Source organism: Salvelinus namaycush, chromosome 3 (assembly GCF_016432855.1).
Source record: "Salvelinus namaycush isolate Seneca chromosome 3, SaNama_1.0, whole genome shotgun sequence".
Taxonomy (NCBI): domain Eukaryota; kingdom Metazoa; phylum Chordata; class Actinopteri; order Salmoniformes; family Salmonidae; genus Salvelinus; species Salvelinus namaycush.
In genome coordinates, this window is record NC_052309.1 from 11,476,938 (window position 1) to 11,499,887 (window position 22,950).

The following is a 22,950-nucleotide window of genomic DNA, read 5'->3' on the forward strand; positions in this document are numbered from 1 at the left end:
CCCCCACATAACTTGAAGGATTGAGTCTGGCCTTTTTCATACTGCTCCCTGTAGAGATACATTATGCTCTATTTAATTCTATCTCACCGCCTCTGAAGCTGATGGATTCAGTGTGGCGTGGGCTTATATCCCACTGGACTAAATGAGAGGTAGGCCTACTCTCCTACACATGAGATAAAGTTCATCCTTCTTTCCAGAACCCAAGGAGACCCAATCAAAATCCGGCACTCTCATTCCCCCCGGAGTTTCCATCAGTACCGACGCTCCCAGTGTTCCGAAGGGGAGAGGTCCGTGCTCTCTGAGGTCAAGTGAGTCTAAACTGGTCTCAGGCCAGATCTTATGGTTTTTCACTCTTCAGAGTCTCACCTGAAACATCACATTTAAATGTTGACAGTAGTGTGGTGGAGCTCTTATTAATGTCTCTAGACCGGGATACAATCTGAGGCGCGTTGTAGATGTGTAAAGGCAATGATCCTGACGTTCGCAGAGATCACATTCACGGTAAACTCAGCAAATGTCTGCCCAATCGAATATTACCTTTAAATGCCAAGGGCGCTGCAATGTCTGTCAAATTAAATCCCGGCTCTAGTCTAGTTATTGTACGGTTGCTTGATGCTGATGTTTCGTTCCTGTATTGTTCAGCACCTTGAGACATGATAATGGAAGCGACTGTGTGCTTCATAAATAGTATAGTATGATTAAAGTATAACCCTGCGTTTGTCTTCCAACATCTAACACATCTCTACCCTCTCCCCAGCACCCGGACAGACCTTGTTCCCCCCTTACCTGTGACACGCACAGCAGACATCCCAGGTTCCAGCTCCACCACCTCTCAGGTCAGTCACAAACCTTTTTCCTGACGCTTATTGGTCAATTCCACACGTACAAGCTGTAAACAAAGGCTGTGAGGCAGAAATGTTCACGATTAATAAAAGTGATACTTTGCGAGCGCATAGTAGGGTGATTATTTAATTTGAATGGCAGTGCTACACATATTAAATCAATACCAGCTTTTATTACCACAAACTCTGGTTAATTAATCTCCCCGCATTGATATTGAAATGATGTATTTTTTTCCAGAAGAAGCACGGATCTAAAGACACGCTGCTGTCAGAGATCATAGAGCATGACGTAAGGAGCAGCGCCAAGGTGGTGAAGACGGTCCATACTCCCCGGACCAAGGTCGAGACGTGACCTGACAGAAACGCAACCACCACCGCAGAAACAATGCCACAATCTCACCAACAGAAAACATGTAAAGAAAAGCCTGATTTCTGGAAAGAAAAAAAATGTGCTTGTGAAATACAACAGCAGGGGCTGTGTAGAGTACACTGGTTGTGCTCTACACCAGTAACCAACCCCACCTTGGAGTACTGCTCTGTGTATGTACCGTATGTGTTAGATAATGCATGGAAACCCCTTTAAGAGGACAAAAAGGACACTTTTCAAAGTTTTTGTGCCACTGTCTTTTGGACCACACCGACACCAGTAATCCTGTACAGTATCTTCATTTTAACAAGAGCATTTAAGCTTTAAGGCGCTTCTGAGTAAGCCTGGTCCCAGATATATTTGTTCTATATAGCCAACTCCACAACGACCATAGGCTATACAGCACAAACAGATCTGGGCCCACAGTACTCCTGAGTGGGCGAGATATACTGTAGCTACTGAGTACAATTGTACTCAATTGTTGTAATCCGGATGAGAGCGGATTGTGTAGCGATCACTGCACAGTGAGGTCTTAGATCAATCATGTTTTACTATGCATTTGCCTCCAAATTGATTTGCGTTATTATTATACAATATGCAGTATTAAAACATAGTGTTTCACTCATACATGTTGAGCTCCCATGTGGACACGAAGTTTGTATCTGAAATGGCACCCTATTCCCTGCATAGTGCACTACTTTTAAACAGACCCTTATGGGCCCTGGTCAAAAGTATTACACTGGGGATAGTGTGTCATTTGTGACGCAGCCTGGGTTATTATGTTACTGTATTGTCAGGTCAAGTGTGTTTACTGTAAGCACTTCTGTACTGTAGGAACCTTTGCTGCTGGACCCCATTTTTGTTTTGCACATTACAACTGAATATTTCGGGGGGGGGGGGGGGGGGGGGGGGGTCGTCATCAATTAGAATAATGAATAATGAGTAGCCCACACTGTACAGTAGTTGAACTGGAAATTCATCCTTGTCAATAAATACATTCAATATGTCTAAAATGTTAGTGTTAGTGTGTTTCATGATATTGATTGTTTCTGTAGTAACACTTGTCACCACCAAGTGGAGTCAGATGGCCAGGGTTTGCTCTCTAATGGTTGCTTGTTGTAAGAGAAGAGGACACTGGGTGGCTGCACTGTACACCAGTAACCTGAAGGGTGTAAAACTCAAGGACAAGATGACTACGTGTAATAACATACCAATGGATTTAATTTATTCAGGGTTTTTATTTGGTCTAAAATCATTAAATTCTTACTTATTTGATCCTGTTCTTTTTGGAGAATCAGTGTGGAAACACTGATGGACAAAGCCAAGACAAAATGTAATGTCTATGTAATGGTGATGGTGTCTGGGATGACTCACTCTGCCTTGCTGGAATGATAAGACAAGAAAGTCAGAAATGGAAGAAATAGTTCAGCAGCTGCTACAATATATTCATACAGGGACACCAACTAAACTACTAACGTTGGATGTAGAAACACAACAGTCCCTAATCTAATCTACAATCCTTGTAAAATCCATATATGCAACTTTTTAGTGGGTTAATGAGACAAATGGAGAAATTAAAGTGATAACTATTAGGAACATATTTTAGGATGGCCAATTAATAATGAATGCTGACAATTATTCTATATACACCCATGTGAAATATCCCAACAGCAACAACGATGACTCACTGTTATAGCAAGCAAACTGCTCAGCCATTTGAGTTGGCACTGAGTGTGTGTTGACTACTGCATGATGAATGGCAAGGCAGTTGATCTCAGATTGTGTCCTGACTTCAACTCAACTGAATGACTCAGACTTTGTCCTAGAAAGCCTGATATGATTATTGGTTTATTCGGATCCCCATTAACTTTAGCAGAAGCAGCAACTATTCTTTCTGGGGTCCACACAAAAACATAAAACACAACAAGTAACAAAACACTGATAGACAAGAACAGTCACACAAATGTAAAATATGATATACACTGAGTATTAAAAACATTGGGAACACCCTCCTACTATTGAGTTGCAACCCCTTTAGCCCTCAGAACAGCCTCAATTCGTCAAGGCATGGACACTACAAGGTGTCGAAAGCGTTCCACAGGGATTCTGGCCCATGCTGACACCAAAACATCCCACAGTTGTGTCAAGTTGGCTGGATATTCTTTGGGTGGTGGACCATTCTTGAAACACACGGAAAACCGTTGTGTGAAAAACCCAGCCTTTTTGCACTTCTTGACACACTCAAACCGGTGTGCCTGGCACCTACTACCAAGGCTTAAAAATCCTTCTTTAACCTGTCTCCTCCCCTTCATCTACACTGATTGAAGTGGATTTAACAAGTGACATCAATAAGTGATCACAGCTTTCACCTGGATTCACCTGGTCAGTCTGTCATGGAAAGAGCAGGTGTTCCTAGTGTTTTGTACACTCAGTGTAGAAACAATACAACTATTTTGCCAGCATTCTTCCATCCATACATTTCCTGCCTTTCCTCCTTCTATGGTCTGAGATGTAGCCTTTTGGTATGACTTTCTTTCACTGTTTACATACATTTCCACTGATCTGATATAGCCTGCCTCCCCATTCCTCTGACTCACTTTATCTCCTCATATCTGCACTGGAGCTAGTCACGATTTTAATGTGTTATGGCAGCATATCAGCAGGCTGTGCCAAATGCACTCATTCACCTCTTTCAAAGAAAGGATATGAGCAGGGCCCAGTGTTAGAAGATTATACCGTGCTAAGCATGAACGGAGTGCGCCTGTACTTTGGAATGTTTCATGGATTAGGTGAGAGGGTTTATGTTCATTTGCAAGAGACATATTTAATTGTTTAGCCTTTTCAATGATGTAAACACAGAGAAATAGTGTAATAATTTCATCTTCTTCTTAGCATACTGAAGCACTCCGTTGTAGCAGACTGAAGTTCTTCAACCAACCAATTGAATCCTGTAGGGACTACATTATAATAATGGGCCTATCCATGTCTTATGCCCTCTAAACATCCTGTTTTCCTAGAGGACAAGAGCCAGCAGCCAGAAGCACTCAACTTGATGTAAACAGGAAACTGTAACATCCTCCTTCCTGGTTTATGACAAACCTATTTATCCAGTGAATGTGAAGACATCTGTGTTATCCAGATTAAACAGCTGGGACTCAAGGATGTATCAGTATTAAGGCCATTTCTATGGAAAGTCCCCATATAAATATCAATGAATGAATGAAGTACAGTACCAGTACTAAATAGCTATGACTCAAAACATATTAGTAAATGCAAACTACCCATCAAGTTTAAATACCAGATTCTGATATATAGTACAGTAGCTGTACTTGCTAGTGGGATATTGCTACATTACATCAATAAAATCTGCATGACCTCAGGGCCTGTTCCATGTCTGATGCCTAAACAGATCCAGAGACTGTCATGGGAGGACAGTGTCCCCTTTGTGGAAATCTTCTGCTACAGACAAACCTCTAGTACCGAGGTTGTTGTGTAGTCAGTGCACAGACATCTGTTCCTACTGGGGCATGTCTGCTGCAGGCCAATGGAAATTAATCCAGTAAATAAGACTGATGGACAGCCAGATGCAATTTGCCTAACAAAGAGGTAACTTTTGATGTCATCTTATGCCACTCCTCAAGAGTGTAATACAGTCAACCATCCGAGCCAAATGCTCCACACTCTTAAATGCTCCATCTCTCAACTTGTTCTCTGAGAAATTGAAAGAGGGATTTAATTATTAAAAGTCTAAGCTGTTGGGGGGAGGGGGCTTCTAAGCTGACATATGGAATTGTTCTTTATTTTTGGGCTTATTTTGGGGGGAGGGGTAGATCAGCTTTAATATTGCAGATAGATTGTAGCTTCCATCAATGTAATTGTCTGCATCACTTCCAATCACCCATATACTATTTTGCAAATATGTATATACAGTACCAGTCAAACATTTGGACACACCTACTCATTTGGACACGCCCACTCAAGGTTTTATCTTTATTTTTACTATTTTCTACATTGTAGAATAATAGTGAAGACATCAAAACCATGAAATAACACATGGAATCATGTAGTAACCAAAAAAGTGTTAAACAAATCAAAATACATTTTATATTTGAAATTCTTCAAAGTAGCCACCCTTTGCCTTGATGACAGTGTTAGGGGTTGTTCCTTGTTCCTTGTCAATCATTGGTTAAATTAGCATTCAGACAATATCTTTTAGTAAATCAATCATTAATTTATTAATGCAATTGCCGACAGAAGTTGACAACAGGAACATAGCACGCATGTTTCCGAGTAAGTTCTGAAAAATAGAAAAGGGTCCGAGTTGTTTTATTATTCCTACAGTCATATATCTTAGTGATATCCCTGCCTACGTCATTACCTTCTACTCATGAGACCAAAACCATGACTACACAGCTATATAAACAAGAGTTTTTGTGTTATCTAAAAGCTTAGCAGTAAATGTCCACTCCCCAAGTTGATATATAGTGGAATGTCTGACTAATCTCTTATCTCTTACACTCCCTGCAGAGTTCTGTCTCACAGTCACACATTTCTCAGACAGTTTCTTTATAAGAGGCAGAGATTATAAAAGACTGTGGAACAATATTAAACCTTTATAATCAATATATATATTGTTAATCTGTAGTCTAGGACCCTATAAATGTAAGGAGGGAGAGGTCTTATAACTCCTCCCCTTCTATTAATACAACATAAGCATAATCAATTATTATAATACATCAAACATTTGGTACAGCCCCTATCATGACCCCAAGGTGAACCCCTGACAACAGCTTTGCACACTCTTGGCATTCTCTCAACCAGCTTCAACTGGAATGCATTTCCAACAGTCTTGAAGGAGTTCCCACATAAGCTGAGGACTTGTTGGCTGCTTTTCCTTAACTCTGCTGTCCAACTCATCCCAAACCATGTCAATTTGGTTGAGGTTGGGTGACTGTGGAGGCCAAGTCCATCACTCTCCTTCTTGGTCAAATAGCCCTTACACAGCCTGGAGGTGTGTTGGGTCATTGTCCTGTTGAAAATCAAATGATAGTCACGAGCGCAAACCAGATGGGATGGCGTATTGCTGCAGAATGCTGTGGTAGCCATGCTGGTTAAGTGTGCCTTGAATTTTAAATAAATCACAGACAGTGTCACCAGCAAAGCACCCCCACACAATCACACCACCTCCTCCATGCTTCATGGTGGGAACTATTATATAATTATTTAGAATTCAAGGCACACTTAACCAGCATGGCAGAGGTCATCTGTTCACCTACTCTGTGTCTCACAAACACACAGCGGTTGGAACCAACAATCTCAGATTTGGACTCATCAGACCAAAGGACAGATTTCCACCAGTCTAATGTCCATTGCCCATGTTTCTTGGCCCAAGAAAGTATCTTCTTCTTATTGGTGTCCTTTAGTAGTGGTTTCTTTGCAGTAATTTGACCATGAAGGCCGGGTTCACAGTCTCCTCTGAACAGTTGATGTTGAGATGTGTCTGTTACTTGAACTCTGTGAAGCATTTATTTGGGCTGCAATTTCTGAGGCTGGTAACTCTATTGAACTTATCCTCTGCAGCAGAGGTAACTCTGGGTCTTCCTTTCCTGTGGCGGTCCTCATGAGAGCCAGTTTCATCATAGCTCTTGATGGTTTTTGCAACTGCACTTGAAGAAACTTTCAAAGTTCTTGACATTTCCCGCATTGACTGACCTTCATGTCTTAAAGCAATGATGGACTGTGGTTTCTCTTTGATTATTTGAGCTGTTCTTGCCATAATATGGACTGGGTCTTTTACCAAAGAGGGCTATCTTCTGTATACCACCCCTACCTTGTCACAACAGAACTGATTGTCTCAAACGCATTAAGGGAAGGAATTCCACAAATTAACTTATAACAAGGCACACCTGTTATTTGAAATGCATTCCAGGTGACTACCACATGAAGCTGGTTGAGAATGTCAAAAGTGTGCAAAGTTGTCATCAAGGCAAAAGGTGGCTATTTTGAAGAATCTCAAATATTTGTTTAACACTTTTTTTGTTACTACATGATTCCATATGTGTTATTTCATAGTTTTGATGTCTTCACTATTATTCTACAATGTAGAAAATAGTAAAAATAAAGAAAAACATTGGAATGAGTAGGTGTGTCCAAACTTTTTATTGGTATGCTTGTAAATTTTTCCTTAAAAAGAACCATTGTGTTTGAGTGTCCATATAGCTGTACCATGATATTTGCATTGCTACAAAGTAACCCTCCAATTGTTCTCGACTATTCCACCCGCTAAATCCCCTCCCCATCCCAAGTTGGGTTGTCATCCCAGTGACCGGCAGACCACCCCCGTCCTCCCGGATCCCTAGGCCCCCGAGAGGCCAGGACCTATCCTTCGAAAAAAGAGAACACAGTTCCACCCACAGAACAGAAGCAGATCAATCTCTAAAAGTATTTCCAATGCTCTCATCTCAATTTGCTTTATATACACTGCTCAAAAAAATAAAGGGAACACTTAAACAACACAATGTAACTCTAAGTCAATCACACTTCTGTGAAATCAAACTGTCCACTTAGGAAGCAACACTGATTGACAATAAATGTCACATGCTGTTGTGCAAATGGAATAGACAAAAGGTGGAAATTATAGGCAATTAGCAAGACACCCACAAAAAAGGAGTGATTCTGCAGGTGGTGACCACAGACCACTTCTCAGTTCCTATGCTTCCTGGCTGATGTTTTGGTCACTTTTGAATGCTGGCGGTGCTCTCACTCTAGTGGTAGCATGAGACGGAGTCTACAACCCACACAAGTGGCTCAGGTAGTGCAGTTCATCCAGGATGGCACATCAATGCGAGCTGTGGCAAAAAGGTTTGCTGTGTCTGTCAGCGTAGTGTCCAGAGCATGGAGGCGCTACCAGGAGACAGGCCAGTACATCAGGAGACGTGGAGGAGGCCGTAGGAGGGCAACAACCCAGCAGCAGGACCGCTACCTCCGCCTTTGTGCAAGGAGGTGCACTGCCAGAGCCCTGCAAAATGACCTCCAGCAGGCCACAAATGTGCATGTGTCTGCTCAAACGGTCAGAAACAGACTCCATGAGGGTGGTATGAGGGCCCGACGTCCACAGGTGGGGGTTGTGCTTACAGCCCAACACCGTGCAGGACGTTTGGCATTTGCCAAACGTATTTTAGCAAACAATTATTGTGATTCCTCCTATATTGTCCTTAACATCCTTGCCCCCAAGCAATAGATGTGGGATACATACACACAAACATACACACACATACTCTTACACACTCTACCCCCTTCCCCCACAATCAACCATAAGCTCAGATGCTCAACAGTTGTTACATCCCAGAGCCCAACTCAAGAAAGGACCTGATTTATGAATGCATATACAGTTACAGCTGTTTGAGAAACCATGCAAGATTGAGCAAAAATTTGAGAATTGATTAACCAATGTCAAGTCTTAGGTGATGAAGATCAGATCCACCCCCTTCCCCTGAAAACACACACACGCTGGTCCTCCTGACCATTTCCCAAAGCATCTCTCTGCAGTCAGACATATGGAATTGTTTTAAGATGGTCATACTATGGATCATTTAACAATTACATTTTGAATTTTAGGACCCTTACAGGTATTAAAAATATATATACACAAAAATAAAATATTGAATTTGGCCTTTACTACTATAACCCAGAGAAATGCATTGAATAACACATTCATACTGTAAGTTACAAAAAAGACAGTAAAAAAATAAATCATAAGATACCAGGTTAAGGGGGGGAGTTTGTAGTTGGTTCGGACGCCTCACGGGTCTCCCGGTCATGGCTGGCTGCGACACAGCCTGGGATCGAACCTGGGTCTGTAGTGACACCTCTAGCACTTGGGAGGCCATGTAGTTGGGTTTTAAGGAGAGAAATCACCTTTGGTTTCATGGAGATTCTACAGACGGCTCCTGAGGTATTTCCTGATCCTGTCCTCTCACTCTAAAATAACAGTAAGTGATTAAGATCATGTGTTGCCACAGACACTCATGCACTGCAGAAGCCTGAAAAAGCTGAAAGCTCATGTATCATTGATGGTATACGGTAAGTTAGGAAATGGATGTCATAAGTGTGTGTGTGTGTGTGTGTGTGTGTACAGCATCAAAGTCTAAGGGAGCATAACTGGAATCCACATTGTTCAAATGCAGTACCTGAATTGCTGATGATCCTTATACAATGTGCACTAAAATAACATCAATAATAACATCAAAAATCGAAAAACTGCAGCATTTGTGTGTGGGTGAGCGCGTGTCTGGAATGGATGTTTTCCTTAGGAAAGCTAAAATGTCCTGGGTCTCAGGGGTAGCCGGCTGATAAAATTATTCTATTTAAGAGCTGGTCCCAGACTCCCAGTGGACCATAACTTACCATGCTACAGTACACAGTGCCTTGAAGTATACAACACAGTGCTTTAGCCTTCACGGCCAGAGTATGATTTAAAGTCTGTCTTGGAAGGCACCACCCTGACACAGTAATTACTAAGAAGAGGTCAAACACACATCTATAAATTGAACGTTATAACACAACTGTCTGATGATAAATTGAATGCAAACTTTCCTATGTGTCTGTGTTTTTTTTCTTTCTTTCTGCAGCGCAGACAATAAAACATTTTCCGACTTGGAATCCTTGGTATTGTTTTGGAAAAGAGAGAGGGGTCCGGAGGAAGGGAGAGAGAGAGAGAGGCGTTTGAAAGCTAGAGCTGCTGATGAGATTAGAATGAGCTGGTCACAGAAACAGAGACAGACAGCATCAGGGAACGAGGGGGGAAAGGAGGGAGGACTCAGCAGTGGCTCTGCTCTATCTGACCAAACCCTCCTGCCTGTACCCAGATGTCAGGGAATAATGGGCTTTGCATGCATGAACCCAACTTTCCCACAACAGCCCAAAACCTGCAGTGGAAGACAGCATCTACGCCCACAAAATGTACACACCAGTCACAGACACGTGTGCACGCTCATTCGCACACACACACAATGAGAAGAGGTATTGTAGGAAGTTTCCCAAAATCTAGCTATAGTCCTAAGATCACATCCCTGCAGTTTGGGTATGAAATTGTTTGCCAGGCGTTAGCTCGATTCCATTTCCTCTTGAGAGCATTTTCCATGTGATGCTCCAAAACTTTCCCAGAATCTAACAGAACTGCTAATAAGGCCTTTCTATGTGTAAAACTGACCTCGCTATTGAATGAAAGAGGGATTTGATGTCCTTGTGTGGGAGTGTACTACCGTTTTGCCATCATGTCAATGCACAATTCTCCAATGTATCTTGATTCATCCCTGAAAAGCAATCATCTCTGGGTGAGTTTGCTCTGATAACAGTTTTTGCACTTAAAATGTGTCCTAAAGCCTAGTTTGCCTGTGTCAGTAGAAAAGTGGTTTGGGGTGGGAAAGATTCATCCAACTATGTTGTAAGTAATATCCTCTTCGACGCCACAGGTTTATACAATCACGGTTAGGATCTGCTCTGAACTGTTTTCTGTTGTCAGAACTATTGCCGAGAACTGTCTGCTGATGGCTATAAACTACTGCTTGAAAATGCCTTAACTTTTTGCAACACCACGGCAGGATCAATTTCTCAAACAAAGCACAATTGCACAAGTTTCCTACAACACTGGAAAAACTCCAGCAACATCAACAGATTCAAATAAAAACACAAATTTACAAGCTTGCATATTTATTGCACTACTTTTAAAATTGCCAAAAAAAAAGTACATGGGATACTGTAAGTTAAGTGCATCGTTGTAATAATTTTGCAAAGCTGGCATATCGTGTTTTTTTCTCCAACCATATACAGTGGTAATTACTGAATACCTGACTCAACACACTACAGCACATCCTGCATATGCTATTCACTTTGCTATGTACAAAATAGCTTTCATATTAACTAGTCAGAAAGGAAAGAACTGCAAGAGGAAAAATGTGTAACAAATCAACTCAATGAGGAAGAGAGCAAGCGATCAATAACACTAGAACATGCTGGTACAAAAAGGTCCCCAGAATCGAGGGAGAATGGAAGACAAAAGAATAATAACATGGGCTTTCAAGTTGGTTATTATCATATTAATATTAGAATCTTTAACAAAATAAATTAACAGGGAAGCAAAGACAAAACTGCAAATACTGACAATACTTTGATGTTTTAAATCTATAGCTAAAAACAATAAAAAGCTTTTTGGTTTTAGTTTGTCTGTTTTATAACAAAGTAAGCTTCTCATCAACATCAATTTACAAAATCATTCAAAAAATACATAAATTAAAAAGATTGTTCTATTCTAACTTTATGCTACATGTGCACCATTTGGAAAATTGTATTAAATTTTTTTTAAACAAGATTATATGCATCATGTGATTCCAGTCTCACGTTAACTAACATTAAGTCACACATGACTGTCTATAGGATTAAGTCATATCCAGCTGGTGAAGGAGATGAGGAAAAGTTGAAACCCTGAACCCAAACCCAAACAGGCTGGGCCTTAAAACACATCGAGTGTGTTCATTCCTTTTAGCGTTTAACTCTATCAAGTTCTCTCAAGTGCCATTTTTGAAAAGCATGACTTTTCAAAAAAATAACCTTCATTTTACGTTTTACTGTTTACTTATTCTAATCAACTTGAAGCAGATATCAGACATTAACATTACGTTATGCTGTGGCTTCTTCTATACGTTTCCATGTGACACATAACTCACTCGTATGTGTGCAAAATCTCTTAGGAGATCTCCGTTACACACAAACATGCTAGGGGCGGAACTGCACTCTTGGTTTCGAGATTGTCTGTCAATCAAAACACACCAACTCAAAAAAGCTTAACATTTTCTAAAAGTGACCAGTGCTGGGTACTACTAGATACATTGTATACCTTTGAATGCACATGTCAGTATTAAAGGGTAACTAGTGTTTTTAACAATTGCAGTTTTGTGATTGCTCCCATCAACATGGTGTATCCTCAAATCTTCTCACATGAATCCTCTTTTCCTTCAGTAAAACATTGACCATGATAAAAGTTTATATTTCCTCAAATCTTAAATCCAATGAGAAAGCCACACAGAAAACAGTGAAAAACTAAGCCAATCCAGACCAAGTTACAACAACCATGACAACAAAGAACCAACACCTTCTTTACTCAGAATGTGAAAGTAAAACAAGAAAACCCATCTCGGCTACCTTTCCAAGGAGCAGATTAAAGTCCAAAATAGCACCAATCATCAGTGTCTCAGTTCCGTGGCAGCATCTCACTCACTTACCACAAGGGAACAATGCATTTCTACTATAGCTACTTCTATAGGCTACATCACAGCGTACAATACTGTCTACACATGGTTTTATACTAGCAACAAACAATCTAAAACTTTAAAAAAGCAAACCTACTTAAAACCATAAACGTTTCAAATACAAAAACACACTACCAAGCATTTACTAGCTAACATGGAAAAAGGGGGGACTCTTAGCCTCAGTAAATACTGTAGAGTGTGTAAATATTAAGAGTTTTGAGAATGAGAGAAGAATTTGAGAGCTGAAGGGTGTGGATCACCTGAAGAGCAGAGCAATTAGGACTGTTAAAACGTAAAATCGTGAACCCAACGTTTGAATGGTTACGCTTCGAGGTGCAACCACTCCCTTCAAAAGACGTTGAAGAGTGTGTTTTGTAGAGATAATGATACAGGTCTAGGCCTAGCTTAATACTGTGTTAAGGAGCGATCACATACTGCAGTTGAGCGTGTGAACAATGCAGAGAGCACTGAGTGAGTGTTAAAACATAAATAGGAGGATAATGCTGCTGTTTGAACTGTGTTTTGTTCTGTGGCAGAGTGGATGACATGCTGCTGCCTGTCAGTTACTGTACTCAGCCCACAAGGGGCCACCTGTAGAATTCGTAAACGTAGACGTGGGTCTCTGCTAGCCTGGTCCCAGATCTGTTTGTGCAGTCACCAAAGCCATGGAAGACAGCACAAACAGACCTGGGATCAGGCTAGGTCACTGCTGTTGGAGACTGTGTTATTACATTGCTTTGTGTCATTCGGCTTTTCCTCTCCTTCCTGAAAACAAACATATCATCAAGGCTTAGAGTCCCTAACAAGCTACTGTACATCTATCTAATGTGTTAATAAATCACAAAAATAGACAGAGAAGGTATGAAACTTCAGAGTCATCATGATGTCATCTACACCCCCCCACCCTTTCCCTTTCCCTTCCCCCCAAAAAAGGTTAGACGATTACAAAAATCAGAAATTAAAATACATGTTTTTTTTTCTCTCGTTTGTTCTTTATGATGACAGTGTTTTGTTTCTCCCAGGAAGGAGCGAAGGGAAGGACTGGTGAGTTGTTTTGTTGCTGCTCCCCTTTGGTCTGACCGACAGTGACCTGCAGTCTTTTCTGTGAAAAAAAGGAAAAAGTAAATTCAAAATTTTAGACATGATAATATAATCAACAACGACTGCTTGTGTGGATACTCTAGGTTGAGACTTGCCAAAAGACTTTCCAATTACATCATACGGAAGAAGCTTCTGTAAATTCAGCTATATGCAGATTTAGGGTCTGACAACATAATACTAGGAAACCTTTTTAACCACAATTTAGCCCAGGCTAGAGCAGGTTTCTCAGGATGTGTATCAGCTGTTAGAACGAGATAATGACACCTTTACAGTCCATTAAATAATACAGTAGCACTGCACTGTCATTCATTAATGGACTTGGCTGTTCTTACCTCAGGGGAGCCATCATAGCCTGTTAATTTCAGTCTGAGGGTTAAACTGGTACCTAAGACCAAGAGAGACAAGCATGAAATATAACTGTTTGATTCATGAACAACAGTGAGTAAGTGATCCCTAGCTGCAATTCATTACCCTAGAACTCACAACGAGACAAGCCAACACAAAACAGAAAAGACAATAAGGGATCTGAGTAAACACATTTACTGTTGCTTAAGCTAGCATCATATTATAAAGTAGACTGTAACTGTTAGGCCTACTCCTGGGCAATCCATGTTCTGAATCCAAATGCTCAAAACAGACTCAAGGGGATCTTTATGACCAAACAGTTCAACTCAGCTCTTGCAATATTGAACTAGAAGGCAGGACGACACACAAACATGGGAAAATAATTTCCTAGGACGGAGAAAAATGTAATGTAAAAACAACCGAACTAGCCCTTCCTAGAATTTTCACATAACTTGAACTCAATACTCCTGGAGAGAATCTGCCCTCCTAACTCCTTCCTTCCTTCTTACCACAATTTAGTAGTTTAACATGACTTAGTAGTTTAACATGAATTAGTAGTTTAAATGCACATGTTATATTTACAGTACAGTAAAGTAGAGGCAGTTATATTTACAGTACAGTAAACTAGAGGCAGTAGGGAAGGCCACCTGTTTAAAACATAGACTGTCCTTTCCACTTCCCAGACTGCAGCTTGGAGCGCCTCCAGGCAACACCAGTCAAATGAGGTCACATTTTTCCCCCAGTGGCAGTCCACTGCATTGAGGCTGTCTCGAACTCACTGAACCCACAGGCAGCCTTGAGCTAGCATAGACAGTGCTGCTGCGTCGGAGCCATGGACTTATATAACTGGTCAGAGGCCTGCTCAATGCTGAGCAGTAGTGATGATACTGTACCAGCTAAAGCTGTGATTGGGTCATAAATACCGGTATATCACTCTGATTGGACAAGGGAAGGCACGCTTGTATCTTTACAGCATCTGATTGGTGATGGTTTAGTGTGATGTTCTGATTTGGTTGTAGGTTCCTTCCACCATTGGTTAGATTAGGATATGATACTTGCCATGGATCATACTTGCCATGGATTGTTTAAAATGCAGATTATATTGCCAATAGCAATACTGTTCCCCTATAATCTTGAATACACAGACAATACATAGAGCAAATTATGATAAAACAATATAGTAACACGTCAAAGCAATAGCCTAGAGCTACATGTGACAATATGTTGATTTTAATTATCCTATCTATGGTTAGGTTGAGATCTGTGAATTTTAACAGGGCAACATCAAATTTTACCTTGATTATCTGCAAGAGCCGCATTTCTACTGCATAGTCAGTCTGGCATCAGGGCAAGTGTGGGACTGCGAGATAAAAAATATATATATCCACAAATGTTTTATCATAAGTGCACTACAGACATAATTGAAGAAGCATCAAGCACTCAGTGACAGTCAGTATACATTAAATAAACGGCATCTCAATGCACAATAATGCGCCATGCAGTAAGAGCGTATTATCAAAAAAAACGACTTCATCTTTTTGACTAAAAAAGATGTAGCTCGTAAAAAGAGCAAGCAGCCTTTCGGGGAGAGAACCCCATACACGGCTGCGTTGACCCAACTGCCACCGTCTAAATACAGATTCACGCAATCCCTGAATGAGCACCTGCCGGTGCTTCACAAATGTATCATTCAACAGCAATACACCTCGCTACATTGTGATTGTTACAGTTAATATCGTAATGTGTCAAGTAATATAATATTACAAATATAGCTAGCTACTAAATTAAAATACCAATGCTGCTGCATAAATTTGCTGGTCTGCAAGCAATAATCCAGCGTTTACGTCAAGCAAATTGTATTTGCCGTCTTGCTAGCCTCTCAGACAAAGAAAGGGGTTTGCATTCAGTCTACGCCTGAAGCTGCTAGCTAGGGTTGGCTCGCGCTGTATGACAGTGCAACACCAAAATGCCATGCCAGCTTGGCAGCTCGCTAGTTAGCGAGCTAGCTAGCTAACCCACATAGCTGGCTAGCTAACCCACATAGCTAGCTAGCTAACCCACATAGCTAGCTAGCTAACCCACATAGCTAGCTAGCTAACCCACATAGCTAGCTAGCTAACGTAGCTAGACCGGCAAAAATAAAACATACGTCTGCTAACACACAATTATGTTGCTATTGGCTAGCCAGCTAACCAAATTCGATAAGTAACATCGAACAGCTCATTGTAATTAAATGTACTTACAGATTGAAGCCCCATTATACTAAAGTAATTTCCATTAGTTCGCTAGCCAGCTAGCGTTGGGGAGGCTAGCTGGCGCTGATGAAGTTTCAATTTTACTGGCCCAATGTTGAATATGTGTAGCTAGTAAAAACGGCAAGCAGCCTTGCGGGGACAGAACCCCATACACGGCTGCGTTGACCCAACTGCCACCGTCTTTAACTAACTAGCTAGCTGTTGGCTCGGGGCCAGGCCCCCCATTACATCTGCAGTAGTGTACAGTCAGACTGCTCGGTGCTTACTCGGCAGTCTGCGGTAACTCAAGGTCCCCCTCTGTCTGGGAGAGACAGCTTCTCCAATCAGAGCGAAGGCCGGTGGAGCCAACCTCTAAACATTGAGGGGATTCGATTAATCTTGCCCGGGCGCCATTGTAAGCGTGTTTTGCACCGGCTGAAAGTTGACTCCATTGAGTTCGAAACGGGTTGCTTCCAGGGCGTGAACTTGGTGCCCCACTCTGTCCGACGGAGAAATCGGCTCAAAACAAACGTGACGTAATTAAGCACGTGTAGTAATGAGCAGGATTCGGTGTTTTCACATGCAAAAGTGCCTTCCCAATGAAAACTATTTTAAAAATCCAAACATAAATTCTATGGAAAATAGGTATTGTATGTTTCTGGACGATGTACCATGTTGACAACATGATAGAGCGGCGCAGATTACTGTTCCATTTGACAATGTCGCTCCTCCCTCACCGCTTTTGCTTGGTCACGTCCCGGGCCATAGACCAATACCCCGCGGCTCAGCATAATCGAATTCGAAAATTAGGTGCACTCGATTTAGTTCACAGTGTACGACATGGTAAAAAATGGTGGTGGCGGTGTAGATAGGCCTACAACTGAAACCCTACTAGTAGGAGGCTGTATTAAAACCACAGATATGTAAATGTAGGATATGTCCCAATGATATATCCTTCTTCCCAAACGGTGTTCCCTTCACTGATTTTAAAGGAAATTACTGATATATAGTGGGAACTCCCACAAGTCCATGTCATGCCTCCACCAATCCAATGATTTTAGATTTGTGGTAAATCGTGAATGAGGGCACAATGCACTATTATTGGGAAGCACCAGTAGATTCCATTGTCTGTTTCTTGTAGTGAATAACGGAAGTATACATACCAAAATCGTGACCGTGGACATGGTATTTATTTTATATATTTTTTTATTTAACTAGGCAAGTCAGTTAAGAATAAATTCTTATTTACAATGGCGGCCTATCTCGGCCAAACCCTAACGACGCTGGTCCAACTGTGCACCGCCCTATGGTATGCAGGACCCACGAGTACAAATCAAATACACCTGTGTAATTCACCCAGACTGGACCCTGGATGTGGATTCCCTTGAACGTCCACTACCAACGGAAGCTCTACCACTTCTTCCCTGGAGGATAATGCACTTCAATTATTCCCTATATTTTGACTTAATTGGTTCCTGATTACAGATTACAGTATCCAGTTTATCGCCACAATTAGTGGTTCGGAGTTATCCTCAAAAACGTTTATGACAATCTACCATTGCATGTTCATAATCAGAGACAGACATTACTAATGATGAGTTCATACTGGCTTAAAACATTGACTGGCAAGTAATACCTCCCATGCAGTGATTATTTCACATCTTTAAGGCAGAACAGAAACTGTTGGAAAACCCCTGATTAATTTAAAAGCATAGGTTCTATAAAACTGAATTCCTTTACATCTATTCAACATGGACCAAAAGAAGAGTGGCACTGCACAAGGGCTGACTGTGAGAGGGTAGAATATTTATGTAGTGAGGTCACCTAGTAACATGCAGCCTCGTCTCTTCGATCTCACTGCCTCTCTATGCTGCTTGGAAATTAAACATCTGCACATTCCTCCCCCATCCCCCCGACACACAGCAACAACAAAAAAAGACTACACTCAAATGCTGAAGTTTTCATTGCACTTTTAAGGCTTTTGAGATCATGTGTCCTCTTAATTTCGGTTGAGACTATCTAAGATGATATCCATGCTATCTTCTCCAAAATAACAGCACAATATTTTTGGAAAAACTTCATAACATATTTCTTATGTGAACATAAGGTTCTGCATAGGTGGTCTGCAAGAAGCAGTGTTTAGTGTGCAGCAGGACTGTTCTACACTAGTCCAGTTTCAAGTACCCTCTGACCATTCTTATACATTTCTTTTACTTTTCTATACTCAGTTTTCTATAATGTAGCAAGACATAACACTAAAGGAGACATTAACGTATAAAATTGTATTCACATGAGCTACATAACAGCTACGTTAGTTTGAACAGTGGCTGCAGAACATAATAAATCCTTGAAATTGGACTCATGATCTGTGCACGGTTTCTGTGAGTTTGTCACTTGTACATGTGTTAAATGAGAGGTTTCTGTGCAGAGCCATTTGACAATATATTTCCTGTATCTTCAGGTAGCATGAAATAAAGAAACAAGTGTTGACATCGCTGTGGTGTCCCTCAAGCTGGGTCTTGTTCATACACCAAGAAAGAAAAACTATAAATGTTCAGGGAATACACCCCTTCCAGTATATCTGATCAACATTAAAATAAACATATATACAATGCTCATTTTAAGACAATGGTTTCCGATTTAAACGTAAACAATGCTTCAAATAAAAACACAAATCTGAATGTGAAAGTCCCTGAGTAAACTGCCAAACTCTCCGATGTAGAAGAGTGAGTTAACACTGATTTCAACTATTCTGCTTGCATGCAGATGGAGAAAAATGACCATGAATGTCTAGCTTAGTTTGAAAAAATATAACCAAATAAATATATTTTAGAATATATAGATTACCCAAAAGGCTAGAAGATATGATTGGGGTGAAAGAGCCCAAAATGTAATCATCCAATATGGGACATTGGCAAAGCTTCTAGGTGCCAGTTTGGACAAAACATTTATGATTTGAAGATACATTTTCACTTGTTTGTTTTCCCTGTTGCCATCTTGTGGCCAAATCTATTCACTGCAAGCATGAAACAGCATAACCACAAGCAGAGACGTCATTTTACTGCTACCTACACAAACATACGTGCAAAGAACCCTGATTTTTCTCAAGCACAATCTTTCAAGGATTTCTTAACATTTTGTTTTCCAGTTTGATTCAAACCGAGAGTGCCTTCCTGTTCTCCTTTCACTTACTCCTCCTTTCATCCCTCACTTTCCTCAACCTCAGTGAAGAGGTACTGGGACACGTTGAGGGGTTTCTCGCCTGCTGAACAGCTGTCTACACAGGGAGACGTACTGGGCTGGGTGGCTGGCACCTGAGAAGGCTAGTGGAGAGAGAGATGGGGAGGGAGAGAGAGAAAGAGAGAGCGGGAGAGAGAGTAGGACAGAAGCACAATAATAATTCTGTGTCTGATCGTAAAAGATTGTTCCCACAATGGTAGATCAATGTTTTTGTGTTCAGTGCAATTTTACAGAGGTAAAATATCACCACATGTTGTCCATCTCTTTACCTTGGTAGCTGTAGTACATTGGGAAGTACTGGGATCTGGGTCTGAGTGGAAGGCCTGGACATCAGAGGGCTGTTCCCACGTCACCCTGGGGGAACTGTCTGGCTTAGTGACCGTTCTGGTGGAACTAATGGTGGTGTTTCTGGTGGAGGGGGCAGGCATGGTTCTGGTGGTGGAGGGGGCTGGCGCCGCCCGTTTCCCCCCTGGCCGGGTGGTGTTGACCTGGGGCCTCTGAGGGGCTGCTCTGGGCCCTCGAGGAGGGGCAGAGGGGGCAGCTGCAGTGGTGCTGGTCTTATTGGACATGAAAGAAAGAAATCCTCTGGGTCTCCTACTAGGCCTATAGAGGGAAGGAATATTAAAGGATTTAAATCAATAATTATTCCTAATCAATCAATCTAATCAATGGAAGACATTAACCAAATGTGTCCTGTCAACAACAACTATAATTCAACATGAGGTCCTTTCAACTACTTGAGATTTCATATTTTATTGAGGAGTTTACAACTAATAGATTGTACAAACTGAGACAGATGGAGAGATTGACAGGTATTAGAATCTTCACCTGCTCAAGGGGCCACTCGTAGCCAGCGGTGTCATTTGATGGGCAGCCTGAGACTCCGCCACTGACCTACTGTCCTCCATCTCGTCCCCTCCAGTGGGCGTGTCCTCCTCTGTCTCTGTGAGGTCTAAACGGCCCACAATCTCCTGCTGTGGCTCCTCAGCCGCCACCTCTCCTGATGCTGTTCCTGTGACGGAGGGACCTGGCTGGGCTGGGGGGCTGGGGGCTGTGGGGTGGTCCGTCTCTGGGGTGGTGGTGGTGGTATGGTCTGGGGTGGAGGCTGTGGGGTGGTCCGTCTCTGGGGTGGTGGTATGGTCTGGGGTGGAGGCTGTGGGGTGGTCCGTTTCTGGGGTGGTGGTGGTATGGTCTGGGGTGGAGGCTGTGGGGTGGTCCGTCTCAGGGGTGGTGGTGGTGGTATGGTCTGGGGTGGAGGCTGTGGGGTGGTCCGTCTCTGGGGTGGTGGTATGGTCTGGGGTGGAGGCTGTGGGGTGGTCCGTCTCTGGGATGGTGGTGGTATGGTCTGGGGTGGAGGCTGTGGGGTGGTCCGTTTCTGGGGTGGTGGTGGTATGGTCTGGGGTGGAGGCTGTGGGGTGGTCCGTCTCTGGGATGGTGGTATGGTCTGGGGTGGAGGCTGTGGGGTGGTCCGTCTCTGGGGTGGTGGTGGTATGGTCTGGGGTGGAGGCTGTGGGGTGGTCCGTCTCTGGGATGGTGGTGGTATGGTCTGGGGTGGAGGCTGTGGGGTGGTCCGTCTCTGGGATGGTGGTGGTGGTATGGTCTGAGGTGGAGGCTGTGGGGTGGTCCGTCTCTGGGGTGGTGGTGGTATGGTCTGGGGTGGAGGCTGTGGGGTGGTCCGTCTCTGGGGTGGTGGTGGTGGTATGGTCTGGGGTGGAGGCTGTGGGGTGGTCCGTCTCTGGGGTGGTGGTATGGTCTGGGGTGGAGGCTGTGGGGTGGTCCGTCTCTGGGGTGGTGGTGGTGGTATGGTCTGGGGTGGAGGCTGTCTTATGGTCCGTCTCTGGGGTGGTGGTGGTATGGTCTGGGGTGGAGGCTGTGGGGTGGTCCGTCTCTGGGATGGTGGTGGTATGGTCTGGGGTGGGGTGGAGGCTGTGGGGTGGTCCGTCTCTGGGATGGTGGTGGTGGTATGGTCTGAGGTGGAGGCTGTGGGGTGGTCCGTCTCTGGGGTGGTGGTGGTATGGTCTGGGGTGGAGGCTGTGGGGTGGTCCGTCTCTGGGGTGGTGGTGGTGGTATGGTCTGGGGTGGAGGCTGTGGGGTGGTCCGTCTCTGGGGTGGTGGTATGGTCTGGGGTGGAGGCTGTGGGGTGGTCCGTCTCTGGGGTGGTGGTGGTATGGTCTGGGGTGGAGGCTGTGGGGTGGTCCGTCTCTGGGATGGTGGTATGGTCTGGGGTGGAGGCTGTCTTATGGTCCGTCTCTGGGATGGTGGTGGTGGTATGGTCTGGGGTAGAGGCTGTGGGGTGGTCTGTCTCTGGGATGGTGGTATGGTCTGAGGTGGAGGCTGGCACAGCCTCCTTGGCTAGAACCGAACAACTGGGCTGTTTCCTTACTGCTGTGTTAGGGCTCATCTGCAGTTTGTCTAGGTCACACAGACAGAACTATATGAAAAACATATTACACAATACAATAGATGGATGGAAGGATGATGAATAGATAGATGGAAGGATGGATAGGATGGATAGGTAGGATGGATAGAATGATGGATGGATAGAAGGATAAAATAATGGATGGATACAAGGATGGATGGATAGATGGTTGGATAAAAGGATGGATGGATAGAAGAATGGATGGATTGATAAAAGGATGGATGGATTGATAGAAGGATAGAAGAATGGATGGATTGATAGAAGAATGGATGAATGAATGGATGAACAGAAGGATGGATGGATAGAAGAATGGATGGATAAAAGGATAAAAGGATGGATTAATGGATGGCATTGAATGAACAAACAATGGAAAACATGTGTCTGTTAAACATTGTATTAGATGTACAACTACTGTATATTCTGTGCCCACCTCTCCTGGCTCTCTCTGGCACTTTCCTCTTAAAAGGAGGATCTATGTCCTCCCTAGTCTCCGCATCAGCCATGGAGTCTTCTGAGGGATTGGCTGAGGCACACACATCTACTGGGCCTGCTGTGGAGCCAGACTCCACTTCCTTGATACTGATGTATGTGGGTTGAGGGACGACCTCATCAAATGACATGGGCTCAGGGGCCTTACAGAGGATACCAGCATACCCTTCCTCCAAACCACATCCAGGGCCAACAATATCACTGCTGAAGGAGAGGAGAGGCATATGTCAGGTGACGAGAGACCGAGAGCACAAAAGAGAGAGATGGCGAGAGAGAGAGAGAGAGAGAGAGAGAGAGAGAGAGAGAGAGAGAGAGAGAGAGAGAGAGAGAGAGAGAGAGAGAGAGAACGTACAATGATATGGTACGTGGTGGAAAAAGTACTCAATTGTCATACTTGAGTAAAAGTAAAGATACCTTAATAGGAAATGACTCAAGTAAAAGTGAAAATCACCCAGTAAAATACTACTTGAGTAAAAGTCTAAAAGTATTTGGTTTTAAATATACTTTAGTATCAAAAGTAAATGTAATTGCAAAAATGGACTTAAGTATAAAAAGTAAAAGTATGAATCATTTGAAATTCCTTATATTAAGCAAACCAGATGGAAAA

General features: G+C 42.8%; 1 protein-coding gene and 1 long non-coding RNA gene across 2 annotated transcripts in view; one reads left to right on the forward strand and one right to left on the reverse strand.

Annotated features, from left to right (window-relative positions):
* The window catches only part of LOC120044209 (band 4.1-like protein 4), a 104,464-nt gene extending 102,390 nt beyond the window's left edge, over nucleotides 1-2,074 (forward strand). Inside the window, exons 21-23 of the mRNA XM_038988807.1 lie at nucleotides 198-308; nucleotides 758-836; nucleotides 1,081-2,074. Of these exons, the coding sequence (XP_038844735.1) occupies nucleotides 198-308; nucleotides 758-836; nucleotides 1,081-1,194 (304 nt within the window). The 3' untranslated portion in view covers nucleotides 1,195-2,074. The remainder of the gene's footprint in view (nucleotides 1-197; nucleotides 309-757; nucleotides 837-1,080) is intronic.
* Nucleotides 2,075-10,903: 8,829 nt separating this feature from the next.
* On the reverse strand, nucleotides 10,904-16,500 carry LOC120044934. The gene is made up of 4 exons (XR_005476601.1): nucleotides 16,205-16,500; nucleotides 15,257-15,321; nucleotides 13,949-14,001; nucleotides 10,904-13,617 (listed from the first exon to the last, which is right to left on the reverse strand). It is a non-coding gene; the product is annotated as an uncharacterized LOC120044934 (long non-coding RNA).
* Nucleotides 16,501-22,950: the final 6,450 nt, after the last annotated feature.